The sequence below is a fragment of the Lepus europaeus genome, chromosome 11 (assembly GCF_033115175.1).
Source record: "Lepus europaeus isolate LE1 chromosome 11, mLepTim1.pri, whole genome shotgun sequence".
Taxonomy (NCBI): domain Eukaryota; kingdom Metazoa; phylum Chordata; class Mammalia; order Lagomorpha; family Leporidae; genus Lepus; species Lepus europaeus.
In genome coordinates, this window is record NC_084837.1 from 53918205 (window position 1) to 53934354 (window position 16150).

A 16150-nucleotide genomic window follows, 5' to 3' on the forward strand; every position below is an offset into this window, starting at 1 on the left:
ATAAAATAGCTTTTTACCATACAAGCACTAGCTTTCAACAGAGACAGAATAAATTCATTTTAAAAAATGCTCATGAGATTCCATTTTTGTGTATTCCTTTTTGGGGGATGGCTTGTGTTATGAAAGGCCCACCAGGTATTTGAACTGTTTTTTGAAAGAATATCTATTTTCAAATGTTTTCAAATAGATGCTCCTGTTGAGACTGGACGTGTTTTGTCTTTTTTTAAAATTTATTTATTTTGAAAGAGTTACAGAGAGACTGAGCCGCGTGTGTGCATGTACCTGTGCACACACACAGAGGGAGGGAGGGGGAGAGAGAAAGAGATTTTACATCCATATGTTCACTTAACATATGGCCACAATGGCCGGGGCAGGGCAGCCAGGACTCGAACCACTGCTCATATGGGATGCAGGCGGCTGCTTAACCTACTACACCACAATGCTGGCCTCAATGCTGGCCTCAAGATCGGGTGTCTATCTGCATCGATTTTGGTGTGGAGAATGGGCTTGAAGTAAGTGCTGTCCAGCTACGTGATGATACCCAGGCCCTTGCTGAAACATACCTCTGTGTGGCTAAGTCTCTCACAGCACGCAATCTTCTCGTTCTTGTTCAGCTCTCTTTAGTCTTTTCCGAAGTCGCTCACAGAAATCATCCCACTGCACCCCCGCTTGAGGCACATCAAAATAATCTTCCTTCTGGAGCCAGCGGGTAAGGCGGTGGTAGCTGTGTAACTGTCGTCGATCAATGGGCTCCAGAAACAGCAGCATGAGGCGAACAGCCCCAGGCCTGGCCACCAAATGGTAGGTGGCGAGCCTTAACTCCAGGTTGCACCAGGGACTTCTCAGCGCTTGACAGCTGAGCACACAGAGGGTGGTTCTGCTGCTCTCCATGCTGGCAGCTGTAGCATCCATCCTGTCCTGACCAATCCCAAAGTCCCTCTCAGGCAGGCAGAGCCTCAAGCCCTCACCAGCCGGAGGAGGCTTCTCCAGGGTAGGAACCAGTTTGTCCAATACCCAGGCTTGGTCTTGCTCACAATAGGATATGAAGACATCATAGAGGAATGGGCTTCTGGGGCCCCGCCCACACAATTTCCACCACCAGGTATGAAATAGGTTCCGGAGCTGGTGAAGCCAGGGCCATTTGGGGCAGCCAAGCAGTGCAGAGATCATCAGCAGGAGCACCAGAATGAAGCTAATGAGAAAACCTTGGAAATTCAGATCATGTGCACAGCGACTAGAAAGGAAGGAAAGCAGGGGAGTCTTGGAATAGTCAGAGGCATTAGCCATGCAGATGGAGTCCCCCAACCCATACACAAAGGTGTTCGGGGCACCTGTTGCCCAAGGCCCCACCCAAGAGCTTTCACACTGGCATATGAAGGTGACATTAGAGAAATAAACATATTGAGGCATTTGGGGGATCATCTCCTGGAGGCTGCTGTCCAACCCCAGGTCCCATTCAGAGTTGAGCAACAGCAGCCGAAGGAGACCCAGTCCCCTGAAGGTGGAGATGGAGAGGTTCCCAAGGTTCAGGTGGCTCAATGCCAACACTTGTAACTGAGGTACTTCCTTCAGTACCTCCTCCAGTGTCACTGAACCTAAGTTATAGAAGAAGTCCATGTCCCCCAACTCCAGCACTCGCAGCTTGGGCGTTACTGACAGATGCAAGTTTTTGGCATCCTCATGACCAGACCAGAAGTGCAAGTGCTCCAGGAGAGGAAGCTGTGGGAAGAATCTGGAACCACGGCTTGAGAAAATGAAGGGGCTGCAGCCTCGCAAAGTGAGGTGCCGTAGAGATGGGAAATGGATTGTGGCATTGAATGGAACTAGCACCACATTGGAAGACTGCAAGGTGAGGTTCTCCAAGAATAAGAAGGGTTCTCCATTTGCGACATGAAAAAATACACTGGGTTGTGTCCATACCTCCAAGCTGAGCAGCTCTGGAGGCCAGGGAGGGTAGATATCTAGCGCAGCCACAGAACCCAGCTGCAGATGGCTCAGCTTGTGGGGACCCTGGAGATGCCTGCCTGAGATGGTCTCTAAATAGGTGCCCAGAATATTCAATGAAGTTAGGGCAGGAAGAGAGGAGAGCCAGCCTGGCTTGAGCACCTTAATTTGGTTCCAACTCAGATCTAGGGACTTGAGCCATCTCAGTCCCTCCAGGTTCTCACTGGATAAGTTGGAGATGTTGTTACCACTCAGCCAGAGCTCCTGGAGTTGAGGAAGAGAGGAGAATGCCCCATGGGGTAGGGTACAGAGCTCATTATGGGACAGATCTAACACTTTGAGGGTTGAGCTCAATCCCTGCGGAAGCACCAGGGTTGGACCCAGTTTATTCATGGAAAGGTTGAGCCTCTGAAGCTGGGGAAGGGCACTGAAGAAGCCAGGAGGAAGGAACTGCAGGCTGTTGGCATAAAGACTGATGACTTCCAGGGAGTGCAGGCTTGGGAGTTCCTCATCCTTTATGTTCTGGATTTGGTTCCTCCCCAGGTCAAGAGCGCGAAGTTCAAAGTAGCCTGTCACGTTCCCAGGCAGTTTGTTTACACCTGTATGAACAAGGGAGAGGGAGTCCAGGTGGAGCAATCCTGAGTCCAGTAAGCCTGATGTGTTTAGTGGAGTGCCATCCAATCTCAGGGAGCGGAGATGGAGGCCTTTCAAGGCTCCGACACCCACCTGACTCAGGTGCAGGTTGGAAGACAGATCCAGGACTTCCAGGAAGGCAGACCATGGTCTGGGGCTATGTGTAGGAGAGAAACCAGAGCCAAGGTTTGGGAAGAGCTTTTGCAGCTCCTGCAGCTCTGTCAGGCAGCTGTGCTTCAGGGTCAGATGAGTAAGGCTGATTGGTAACCGGATGCTCTGGCTGTAATTCAAGCAGTAGCCTTGAAATGAAATGCTGTTGAGAAATCCGAGGGACTCCAGGGTATCTTGAGGGAGAAACAGATTCAAACAACAGGGAGCATGATGCTCAAAGGAGAGGTGCTGGAGCTGGTGCAACCCTTGAAATGCCCCAGATGCAACCTTGGTGGTCCCCAGCTGCAGCCTCAGCAGTTGTAGAGAAGGGAAGAGGCCAAAGGCATCATCCGGCAGGATAGGAATTGTGCCCTGTAGACAAAGTGCTTCTATATCCCGAGGCACGGAAGTCAGGGTCTGAGGCAGGTCTTTCACACTGGAGCATGATGCAAAAAGGTGCAGTCCTGGGACCAAAGGACAGAAAGGGACGTAGTAAGAGAGGTTAGACAACAGGGATGCGTCTCCTATGGTGCAGTCAGGCGCGGTCCATGCCCAGCTCCTGGAGCTGAAGCTCATCATGCACAGTAGGAGCAGAGTAGAGAACAGACACCTTTTCATCCTTGGTGCTGCTTCTAGGAAAAGAGTAGAAATAATAAGGGTGTCACATCCTATAAACATTAACAATCCCAGCCCAGGGTTTTAATATGCATATAACATCCTTGGAGGCTCTGGATCATGTGGGAGAAACGGCTCTGTGATCATGACATGTAGGAGGCATTGGACCAAATAGGGAACTCACGTTCTGCATACTCAAGTGTGAATTCCTGCAGGTGGGGACCCAGGGGAGACAGGAAAAGAGGGCAGCAAGAAGGGCCAGATACTCACAACCTGTGAGGGGTCCCAGCAGAGAAACTGCTGCTACTTCCCAATCTTCCTGTTGCGTATGATTGGCTCAGGTTGCTAAATTAAGTTGAGGGAGGCCCGTAGGTGTATAAGGCTCACTTTAAGATTAGGCAGCAAATTTACTTGTCCATAACAGAGTATATTGGAGAGGAAAAAGAATGTTAATAATGCAGAGATAACAAAAGGACATAAGTCTCATTTGATCTTAAACCATGTGACATATAATTTTCCATTTCACTGATGAGGCAGTTCAGTGTCAAAGAAGCAAGGTTGCTTGTTTAAGGTCAAAGAAGTGGAATGCATCAGTGTAGGGACTGTCGCCCATATTTTCTGTTTCCAGGACTGAGGCTCCCACCACAGAAGGCCTCAGGTAGGAATAAGGAAGCATTGTAAGTGAACTCTGTTGAGATTATGCAAAACAGAAAACCTTAGTTCAGGTCAGCTATCAAGAAAGCAGAGAAAGTCAGCGGCATAGTGATCAGGCTGAAGCGCTGATCATGATCCTTTTGTGTTCTGAATTCCATGCTGGAGAGAGGAGGTTGCGCTGCCCATTTTCTTTCTGCTCATCCCTTCTCTGTGATACGGCCTCCACATGCCCACTATGAAATTGGCAGTAATCACATGTTCTCCTTCTAGGTCCTTGGAATGATGGAAAGAGGAGGGAGAACAGAGGATGCTCTGGGAATGATAGGTGTCAACCGCAATTGAAGGCATTGCTTTCCTGAGACACTTTGGGCTTATTCAGTCACCTGTGCCTGGGAAAGGCAAGACTTAGTATTAAAAGACATAGACTTCTCTGTCTTTCCTTGAGTTACCATGGAGATAACATGCACGGACTCTGGAAGCACTGAAACTGCCTCTCCTTCAGTCATATGCCTTCAGGTGCAGCACCAGCACTGTTGTATGGGTCTCGGACGTCAGGGAGAGTCCAGAGGAGGCCTGAGGGCGCCTGGGAGCTCACCATCTAGATGCCTCAACCTTGCAAAGCCATCAACGTTCTTATGGGTTTCACTCTGTACACCTGATGCTCTATTCTACTTCCATGGCTAGTCTTGTGCATTTCTGAGGCTGTTTTGTTGAGCTCTGATTGTATTAATTAGCCTGGCTGCTCCTCTTCCAATCCAGCTCTCTGCTATGGCTTGGGAAAGCAGTGGAGGATGGCCCAGGTGCTTGGGCCCCAGTACCCATGTGGGAGATCTGGAAGAAGCTCCTGTTTTCACATTGGCACAGCTCCGGCCATTGCAGCCCTTTGAGGAGTGAACTAGCGGACGGAAGACCTCTCTCTCTCTCTCCCTCCCTGCCTGTAACTCTACCTCTCAAATAAATAAATAAAATATTTAAAAAATAGTATGTTATTTGGGGGCTTCACTCTCTAGGACCAAAGATACACATTGGCCATGGGACAGAGATCCTGGGAATATGCAAACTTGTGAGCTATGGACTGGACCTTTGTCTCCAGGAAATCATGTTTGGTACTGAAGCAGATGCAGATGGCCCACAATCGACAATTCCCGATTTGTAGAAATTGTGACAAGTCTTAACTCAAATGTTCTCCTTAACTCTCTGCCTTGTCCTTGCCTAATTCCCGGCCTCTGACATTCCCTGGAGAGACACAGGATCTCCAGGTAGAGATAATTCTCAGTTTTTACTCCTTCCCAACAGTTCTGCTAATCGGTCCTCCCCCTTGTCCGATACTTACACGGTTGGCAGAGCTGTAGCTGTTTATTTCCCAGAGGAGGCAATGGAGTTCAGAGTGACAGAGCTGAAACCTCCCAGGAAGCGTTCTCCCCTTCTACAGCCAAGGAGTGAAAGTCCTCTCTTCCATGATTCTTCCCGCCACACTGGCCTCTGATGTGGCATAGATGGGACATGGCTGTTAGTTAGCTATGAGGTGGGATGTTCCGGGGAAAGGGGAGAATGCCCTGTTAACCCCTTGACTGCTCCCCAGGCTGGACCATTTGTGCGATTTCCTCTTTTCCACTCTTGTTTGGGGATTTCAGTTCTCGCCGAGTTTGTATCATATCCTCCTGAAATTGGAGACAGCAAGTTCCTTCTTCCCTCCTCAGGAGCGCTTCCTTTCCCACAGAAGAGCCCACCCTGTCTGCATTTCTGCTCTCACCCTCTGTCCTCCCAACATTAATCAATACACTTAATATTAAGTTCTTTTACAGCCAGATTTAGGAGGGCCTCATTTTATTTCTGGAAGGATCTCAACTTTTCCGATGAGGCTGGGAGTGCAGAGCAGACGGGAGAAAAGGAAAGGTCAGTTTCTATCTGAATGATAAGTGTTTTTTTTCCAGAGGGTTTAGGCCTTGGGACACCTCTGGAGAGAAATCATGAAATCTGAACTGGGTAGGGTTTGGATAAGTTAGTGTCCCAAGGAGGAAGGGATTTATAGTTTATTCCAGTTTATTGAACTTCTCTTTGGAATATTTTTCTACCTTTATTCTTGCCATGAGTTTTCTCATCTCTTGTCACCAGCATTCAATTTTCAAGTGTCACCTAGAGGACTTTTGTAGACTGAGGAAAAAAATTATTTTTCACACACATTCTTAAATTTTGACTAAGATTTTAGGCTCTTTAGAGCTTCTGTTTTTTATTAAGATTTGTTTTTTTTTTTAATATTTATTTATTCATTTGAAAGACACAGTTACAGAGAGGTAGAGGCAGAGACAGAGAGAGAGAAAGGTTTTCCATCCGCTGCTTCAGTCCCCAGTTGGCTGCAACGGCCGAAGCTTCACTGATCCAAAGCCAGGAGCCAGAAGCTTCTTCCAGGTCTCCCATGTAGGTGCAGGGGCCCAAGGACTTGGGCCATCTTCTACTGCTTTCCCAGGCCACAGCAGAGGGCTGAACAAGAAGTGGAGCAGCCGAGGCCGAGACTTGAACCAGCACCCATATGGAATGCCTGCACTGCAGGGGGCAGTTTTAGCCACTATGCCGTGGCCCCAGCCCCTAAAATTTGTTTTTAAAAATCTCTTCTATCCTGCCAGCATTGTAGTGCAGTAGGTTAGGTTTCTACCTGTGATGCCAACATGCCATATCTTGGCGCCAGTTCAAGTCCCCGCTACTGTGCTCCTGACCCCGCTCTCTTCTAACGTGCCTGGGAAGGCAGTGCAGGCCCCCGTCAGTCACGTGGAGACCGAGGTGGAATGCTTGCCTCCTGACTTCGGTTTGACTCAGCCCTGGCCATGGCAGCCATCTGTTGAGTGAACCAGCAGACAGAAGCACTTTCTCTCTCTCTCTTTCTCTCTCTATCCACCACATACATCTGTCTTGCTGTTTACTGGGCTGTAAAGATTTACTGAAGAGGAATATCAACCTCCTAAATTGAGACTTTTAAGAAAAGACACTACTTCTAAACTTCCATCCCTATATTAATTTTCTTATAGTTTGCTTATTACAAATGTGATAGAGCTATTAGCTGTATCATTAATTTTCTTCTTGCCTAATACAGCTTCAATTTTATTCTGGTGACAGTGTGCTCATCTAAGAAATTAACCATCACAGCTATCCTTGTTTATAATGGTCATTATTTCACGTAAGTGTGTTCAATTAACAATAGAAGTTATTTGTATGCTGACCTGTTTTCTGCTCTCTGAAGATCCTCTTGCCATCCTCAATAATAAACTCTCCTTGCAAAAGGAAACATATGGAAAAATGTAATTTATATGAGAGAAATTGGTATTTTGATATTTGATTATTGTTTATAGGCCCTTGTCGTTCTCCTGAGGAATAGTAGTTTTTCTGCTTATTACTTGTTGAACTCTTTATTTAGCGGAGGATTAAGCTTGTGATTATAAAGTAACTTTAAACTATGTCATTGCAAAAATTAAAATAAAAATAAGAAAGAAAGGTGGAAGCAGAGTGGGGATAGGGTGGTGAGTGTCATTATGTTCTTAAAACTGCATATAAGAAAGACATGAAATTTATTTTATTTATATAAATAATTTTTAAAAAGGAAATTTTTAAAAAGGAAATACATGCTATGAAGGATTTGTCAAAAATGCAGGAAGCCTTGGGTCCCTAATTCCATTTTGGAACTGTTTATCTCTGAACTGTGAATTGATTGCTTCCAGAAGTGTTTATATGAGAACAAAAATCCTAAATCTTTATCTTGCATAAGCTGCTGTTATTGTAGCTTCTATTATTAGTTGAATCTGAGTCTAATACATGCAACATTTCTGGGTCCCTTGGTAGATCTTGAGTTTTCTTTTTGTTTCTAATACTTAAGTAAGTAGAATGTAGAGTAACTGAATTATTTAGTAAGAAATAATTATTGAGGGCAGGCATTTAGCCTAGCAGCTAAGATAGTGATCAAGATGCCTGTGTCCAAGTTGGGTTGCTTAGCTCTGGCTACTGACCCCATCTTCCTGCTAATGTAGACTGGGAGAAGCAGCAGTGATGGCTCAAGTAATTGGGTTCCTCCCATTCATGTGGGGGACCTGGATTGAATTCTTTGCAGTCTGGCTTTGTCTTGGGCCATTCCAAGCTGTTGCAAGTATTAGAATGAATCAATGGATGAGATTCTCTCTCTCTCTGACTTTAATAAAGTTACATGAAAACCTTATTTACATCAATTAGTTTGGTAACTGTTCACGTATATGGTTCCTTATACAATAATAGATATTAGTTCTTACTGAACTGTTGTTTTCCAGTTTTTGTCTCTTTGTTTTCCAAAATTGTTGCAAATGAAAAATAGGTATAGTTTATATGACTAATGTTCAAAGGTAATATAGACCCATTTAATTTATAAGCTCTGTGCAAACACATGCTATAAAGCTTGCCCCAAACAGCAGCATTACCCTTTGTTACACATCAAGTACAGGAGAATGCTTAGGTGTGTGGTATATCTAAAAGCATCATTCTAAATTATATGTCCATTTGTAAGCATTCTTAAAAATGTATATCCTTTCTAAATTGGGTGAAGTGCACATGCTTATCATGGGTAATTTAGGAGATAAATAGATAACGAGAGTACTTCAAAAGCTTTGTGTAAAGTGGAATTCAAAGATGTTTATTTTGGTGCAAAAAATTTGAAATCCAAGCCTAGTTTAAATAATCTACATTTTCAAGGATTTCAAAATGTTTTTACACAGGAACAAACAACTTTTAATTTTATTTCCACAAATTTTTGAAGTATTCTACTAAAGGAAATAAGGAAATACAGAATCTAGATTACCCTTAATATCATTACTCTATATTTATTTAAGATTGTATAATTAATATTGTTTCATATCTTCACTTTTCACTCAATAGCATACTATTTTACATATTAAATACTTTTAAATTAATTTTTATATTATTTTTATAATTATTATCTTAAATCAAATGAAAATAAAGTATTTCTATTAAATTCATTTTGCTTCTACAGTATTCACTTCTAGGATATATCCAGCTCTTTAGTATGCATGGCCATGTAGTTTTGAGGGTAGAACTTAGACACAGTTCCCAGGAGTGGATATATGGAACATCAGAACTCTAACCAAACTTGATTCAACATGTATGATTTCTTCCCTTACTAAATGTGAACTTAGGCAGTATGTTTGGTGTTTTTGTGTCTGGTCTAAGAAATGAGTATGGCAAATCCTACTCTAGTTATGTGGCAGAAACTGTGAGGCTGAGCAGAGAAACTAGGAAAGTGTTTTATAAATGATAAAAAGAGCTTTACAAATGAAATACATTAATTTTACTAATAGAACCAATTCCAAAGTACTGTTTCAGATTCAATTTACTTCTTTTATTCATCACAGCCACTCTCTGATAAAATATTATCATCAGTTCCATTTTATTGAGTATTACACATTTCAAAGTAGAAATATGAAGTAATTTGTACAAACTGACAGAATTAGTGATAGCATTTAGATATTTTTAGAGAACTTTTATTTAATAAATATAAATTTCGACAGTACAACTTTTGGATTATAGCAGTTCTTCCTCTCATAACCACCCTCCCACCTGCAAACCATCCCATCTCCTACTCCCTCTCCCATCCCATTCTTGATTAAGATTAATTTTCAATTAGCTTTATATACAGAAGATCAACTTAGTATATACTAAGTAGAGATTTCAACAGTTTGCACCCACACAGACACACAAACTATAAAGTACTGTTTGAAGACTATTTTTACCATTAATTCTCATAGTACATCACATTAAGGGCAGAGATCCTACATGGGGAATAAGTGCACAGTGACTCCTGTTGTTGATTTAACAATTGACACTCTTATTTATGATGTCAGTAATCACCCAAGGCTCTTGTCATGAGCTGCCAAGGCTATGGAAGCCTCTTGAGTTCACAAACTCCGACCTTATTTAGACAAGGTCATAATCAAAGTGGAAGTTCTCTCTTCCCTTCAGAGAAAGGTACCTCCTTCTTTGATGGCCCATTCTTTCCACTGGGATCTCAGCATTTATATTTAAAACAAATCTACCTGATTCTGGAGTATTGGGTCTTTTCCTCTACAGTGGTCAAGAGAGTGGCACTGTAATTCTCCTGCCTGGGGCCAGATGTCATCTTTAACTAAGTTATTTTTTGTGCCTTTTTCATTCTCAGTAAGTTGGAGATACAGTAACACTGACTAACCTCTTTGGGATGTCATCAGTAGTAAATAAAGTAACGTAGAAATAAATAAAATAACATAGAAAAGTCAGAATAGTGCTTGGCACAAAATAAGTGGCTCAAAATGATCATTATTCTTTTCATTGCTGACAAAAGAGCTAACCCTGTTGTGGTTAATAAACTGATAAATTCATACTTTGTCTTTTCTTGTAGTATTGTCTACTCATGAACTCCAGGTCCTAACTTTTCCAGTAATCTTGAATGTACATAAACTTTGGTTATAGAAATAAATTTTGCTTTGGGAAGGAATGAACTGTAATTCAATATCTGGTCAGTTTAACACACATTTAAAAACATCTAATAAATACTATGACTCATTTAGAAAGTGGAAAATATGAACTTTCTATTTTCATTTCCTCCAAAGAAACCGCTAATCAGCACAATCATTTTTAAATGTCACCCTGCTGTGTTCTTTTGAAAACCTAAGTGCTCAGGTAAAAAAAAAAATTAACTGTTACCACTTTACTGCTTTCCTTACTTTTTCTCTTTCCCTCTGTCTCTCTTTGGGATTCAGTTTGGTTTTGCAAAAATATGGTATAAAAATAGTTGTTTGTTCAAATAATTTAGCACAATGGAAAGGATTTGCGAACCAATTATGTGTTTGAGATTGTAAGAAGAGACCATTGAGAAACTAGTGATTAACTTAGTAATGAAAGGCAGAGTTCTGAAACTGGAACTATTGCCTGCTTTGGGTACTTGTTCTTTGAGCTGTTGGGTGATTGTGGGATATTTAAAATTCATATACCCTGGAAAGGGACATAGAGATAGGACACTTTCTCTGCACTAGTGAGAATTATTCAGCAGAATTCAAATAAGCAAAATTGACTAAGAAGCATGACATTCTCAAATCAAAACAGCACTTATTTCCCTGGAATGTTAATGTCAAAATTCACAAATTCATTCTTACATTTTCAATGGAATAATCATCTCTGTCTCAAGAATCTGTTCTAAGTTAAAACAAACAAACAAAAAACAAAAAAACACTCTAGGGCCGGTGCTGTGGCACAGTGGGTTAAAGCCCTGGACTGAAGCACAGGTATCCCATATGGGCGCCGGTTCTAGTCCCGGCTCATCCTTTTCTGATCCAGTTCTCTGCTATGGCCTGGGAAAGCAGTAGAAGATGGCCTAAATCCTTGGGCCCCTGTATCCATGTGGGAGACCCGGAAGAAGCTCCTGGCTCCTGGCTTCAGATAAGTGCAGCTCCGGCAGTTGCAGCCATCTGGGGAATGAACCAGTGGATGGAAGACCTCTCTCTCTCTGTCTCTACCTCTCTCTGTAACTCTCTTTTTCAAATAAATAAAATAAACCTTAAAAAAGCTCTAAAAAGATAATTGTTGTAGGCACATAATATTCTAATATCATGGATTTTCTGCTGCAATTCTATTTTGGATTAGATGATGAGTTCTAAAATATTATCATGGCAAAATTTTATGAAGATTTAATTGAAACATTATCTTATAACAAAAAATGGAAATAATATAATGCCTCCCAAAAGGAATAATAGTGGATGGAAGGAGGGTTTTGGAGTGTTCAGTCATCTTATGTCTGTGCCACTGTTAATTATGTAGGAGGTCATTCTTGTTTTTCTCTTAATGCCCCTCATAAAATCCTTTCACGAATCTTTCACAAGTCAGCTCCTAACTCCTTGGGAGGAAGGTCTTTCTTGTGGGAAAATGTTCATTTCACCACATAAGAATTAAAAATCTGTACCATATTTATTCACTGGAAAATTAAAATACTAATTATAAACTTGCTATAACATAGAAGAACAGATTTGATGCTACATTAAACAAAATAGACATACACTTGTAAATAAAGAGAGTTGCATTACAGTGATTGAATTCTGGGTACTTTTAGCCTCTAAAATTTTTCCTTAATGCTGTTTTTACAATTTCATCAACAAATACCAGTGAGTGATTATTTATCTTTTTGAAGTGTAATAATTTGTCTCAGGAATATCATTTCACTCTCCAATTTTCAGGTGAGATATTTTATCATCTAAAACTCAACCACCTGACCCACCAAGTTTTTGTTTACATTTCATTTAGTAAAAATATTTGGTACCTGGGACACTGAATTGCTGGATATTTTGACTGATGTTACTCTTTGTGGAGTTAGAATCTAACCTTTAGGGGCTTACAAAGAGGTTATGTGTAAAGAAAACAACATACGTCTGGATGCTAACAAGCTAGAATATTGTCCCATAGAAATTTTGGTAAACTGCTTCTAATGCTTATTTATCAGGAATGGTGGAATCACCAAAATAATAAAGCTAAATATATTAAAGACCACAATCAGAAAACACATACTTTTATTTTTCTATTGAAAAACAGCTAAATAAACAGACAAAGTGACATATTTTTATTGATCCCAGAATTATAAATTTAAATATCAAATAGAATAAGATTTTTTTTAATCACAGATGAATCACATGATAACTATACAGAAAACCATAAATATGCATATTCCTCAATTAAAACACATTAAGTCTAAATGCCAAGGAAAAAAACCAAACACTTCTACTTATCTGTATAATCTGGTCACTTTAATTTTATAAGGGCCCCATAGATAATATTACTAAATTTAAATTTATAAATATAGATTAGTACGTAAACTTTATTGCCTCTTGTTAGAGTGTACTGATCTGATCATGGGGAATCATCTAATTTGTCTTAGATTATGTTGGGAGTCTCAGAACTTTCCTTAGTGCTGTCTTTATCTCTTTATTACGGAGGCTGTAGATGAGAGGGTTGAAGAGTGGGGTCACCATAGCATAGAGGAGAGTTGCAACTTTTTGCATCCCAGCAGAATGTCCGAGTCCTGGGCTCACATACATGACCATCAAAGAACCATAGAACAGAGATACCACAGCCAAATGAGACCCACAGGTGGAGAAAGCCTTGTGTCTCCCAGTGGCTGAAGGCATACGCAACACAGCGATTAAGACAAGAGTATAAGACCCAAGAATAAAGAAGAAGTTACCAAAGATAACTAATGAGCTTAGAGTGTAGCAAAGCAGCTGTGTTTTTGGGGCAGAGGCACATGCCAATGCAAATAGTGGCCCTGGGTCACACACAACATGATCAATAATGTTGGGTCCACAGAAGGGCAGCTGGGAGATGAGAACAATGGGGATCAGGAACCAAACAAATCCACAAACCCAGCAGATAATGACCAGTTTAGTACAGAGATGTAGAGTCATGGTATTAGGGTAGTGCAAGGGGCGACAGATAGCAAGGAACCTGTCAAAGGCCATGACAGTCAAAAGAAAGCATTCAGATGTACCCAAAGAGAAAAAGAAGTAAAATTGGAGAAAACATCCAGAGAAGGAGATTCTTTTTTTTTCTGAGAGAAAGTTGTTCAACATCTTGGGCACTGTAGAAGAGACATACCACATTTCCAGAAAGGAGAAATTCCTCAGGAACACGTACATGGGGGTGTGGAGTCTCCGGTCACACCACAGGGCACAAACAATGGCCCCATTCCCTGTTATGGTCAGAGCATATATTGTCGTGAAGAGTGAGAAGAGGAGGATCTGAATCTTCCACTCACAAGAGAAACCTTGGAGTATAAATTCTCTTACAAAAGCAATGCTGGAACCTGGTTCAGAGACATTCATTGAGACATCACCTACAAGGTCAAGAAGCAGAGGGTTATCAGTTAGCACTAGTTTAAAGAGGTAATTCTCAGATAGGAAGATAATATGATTTACTCTTTCTTGACTGTATACTTTGAGTTTTGGGTATAGCGAATAGATTGCTACACACCAGCAAATTTTACATGTTTCTAAATCTTTCCCTTACTATGAAGCCACGATAGAACTGAACAAAGTTAAACTCATTTTGCAAGCTTGCTATCTGAGAAAAGGTGTGATCTATGATAGTTTATATTTAGCATCTAACCCAAAGTTTATACTTAATAAATGCATTACTATCTTATTCCAAACACAACTGATAACTACAACAGATCCAGAAAAAACCCATTTAATATGATTATTTATAGCTGAGTTAAAATAGTACTCAACATTACTTAAATGTGCAAAAGAACTGAACATATTTTGCAGTGAGTTGGCAGTAAAATCTTTAAATCGCTAAATTTCTATTTCTGTTAGTTTGAGCAGTTCTATAATTCAGTTCTATGTTACTTACCAACACTACCTTTTGTAATGCTGTAGAGTCTTCCGTAGAAGACAATAGCTTTAAATTTTTGTCTAATCTTTCACCTTAATTCTACAGGCTGATAAAGTCACTATCATATATATATATATATATATTCTATTTCACATTGGTTTAGTCAATATGTACAAATTTTTTTTTAAAAAAATCTAGGCATGGACATGTAGATTTTAAAGGTTTCTCATAAATTTTAGAATTAATTTCCCTAATATGCTTGTGCAAAATTTAAAAAAAACTGCCAAATGGCAGAAGTCAAAATACTTTCTTTGTAATAGATAAACTTGATTCAGATGAAAGAAAAGACATCAGGATGTAAGATACCTGGAAAAATTTTGTTTTGGTAATATGCAAGGAGGTCAAAAGTTTACACTTTGGGCACAAACACAAAACTTTGAGAAGAATATTTTCTTCTAGCCTGATCTCCACATCAGTGCTCGGGGATATCTTTTAGTATAGTTAGGCGGGAGCTGTTTGTGTGTATCTCTTACAAATGCTCTAAGCAGGAAGCATTGCTAAATGGACATCAAGAAATTATGGAAAGATGCAGAGGTGTCTGTCACTCAGCAGCACTCAGGAGCTGCGCCTCTTACAGCTCTGACATGAACCAAATCTCCCAATGACCTTGTTTCGTAAAGACTGTCCTGGCTCTTGCTAGACGGTTTTATTGCTGCACAGAAAGTTAAGAATGCGCTTTCTTTATCTCCTGTTCTCCTGGGATGTGGTCTCTGTGGCATTAGGAAAGTTCACCTCTTCTAAGCCAACAGATCTTTAGAAAGTTGATGATCATGTATTCTCTGAAGATTCAGTAAAGAGTAATGACAACTTTTCAAATGTACCATTATTTACAAACAGCTTGCCTGTCTGAAATGTGAATTCAGTAAAAACTTCCTGGATGCTCAATCTGAGAAAAAAATAACAAACTACAAACAAAAGTTCTCACATGAAGCTGAGGGCATTCCAGATATCACCGTTCATTTTCTGGAGCAAAGTAAGGAAAATATTGACATATAGATTTGCTAGGATATTCAATAAAAGCAGATAGAATTTAGAAACAACTTCTGGAAGCATAACGTGGAAGATTTCTTTACATATGAGAGGAAAGTGTAAGACATTTAATTGACAAGCATTGCAGGGGCTGGTGCTGTGGCGTAGCAGGTAATGCCGCAGCCTGCAGTGTTGGCATCCCACATGGGCGCTGGTTCAAGACCCGGCTGCTCCACTACCAATCCAGCTCTCTGCTGTGGCCTGGGAAAGCAGTAGAAGATGGCACAAGTCCTTGGGCCCCTGCACCTACATGGGAGATCCAGAAGAAGCTCCTGGCTCCTGGCTTCGGATTGGCGTAGCTCCGGCCATTACAGCCAACTGGGGAGTGAACCAGAGGATGGAAGACCTCTCTCTCCCTCTGCCTCTCTGTGTAACTCTTCAAATAAATAAATAAATCTTTTAAAAAATTGACAAACGTTTCAGAGGAACATGTGGCTTCTCAATTAATATGAGAAAAGTATCTGCTTTCATTGTCTTTTCAGTTTTACTCTATGGCATTTGGGGGGTCTAAATGGTATGACTCAAACATCCATATTCATAAGTAGCATTCACGAAGCATACATCCTAGCAACATAGGTCTCTAGGCCACAGACTGCTTAAACAAAACAAAAGAAAAGAAAACAACAAAAGTCCCCTTAAAAAGACAGACTAAGGAGGAAAAATAGTATTTAGATTTTTATTG

General features: G+C 41.0%; 2 protein-coding genes across 2 annotated transcripts; both read right to left on the reverse strand.

The window, feature by feature from the left end:
- Positions 1-582: 582 nt before the first annotated feature.
- Positions 583-3363, reverse strand: LOC133769481 (toll-like receptor 11). The gene has a single exon (XM_062204692.1). The coding sequence runs from the start codon at positions 3343-3345 to the stop codon at positions 583-585; it is 2763 nt and encodes a 920-aa protein (XP_062060676.1). The 5' UTR covers positions 3346-3363.
- Positions 3364-12926: 9563 nt separating this feature from the next.
- LOC133770526 (olfactory receptor 11H2-like) lies at positions 12927-13868 on the reverse strand. The gene has a single exon (XM_062206603.1). It carries the CDS (start codon positions 13866-13868, stop codon positions 12927-12929), a length of 942 nt encoding a protein of 313 aa, XP_062062587.1.
- Between the last annotated feature and the right edge of the window lie 2282 nt (positions 13869-16150).

Excerpts from the sequence above, each read along its gene's own strand:
- LOC133769481 (XM_062204692.1), bottom strand. The coding sequence starts at position 3,345 with ATGAAAAGGTGTCTGTTCTCTACTCTGCTCCTACTGTGCATGATGAGC.
- LOC133770526 (XM_062206603.1), bottom strand. The coding sequence starts at position 13,868 with ATGAATGTCTCTGAACCAGGTTCCAGCATTGCTTTTGTAAGAGAATTT.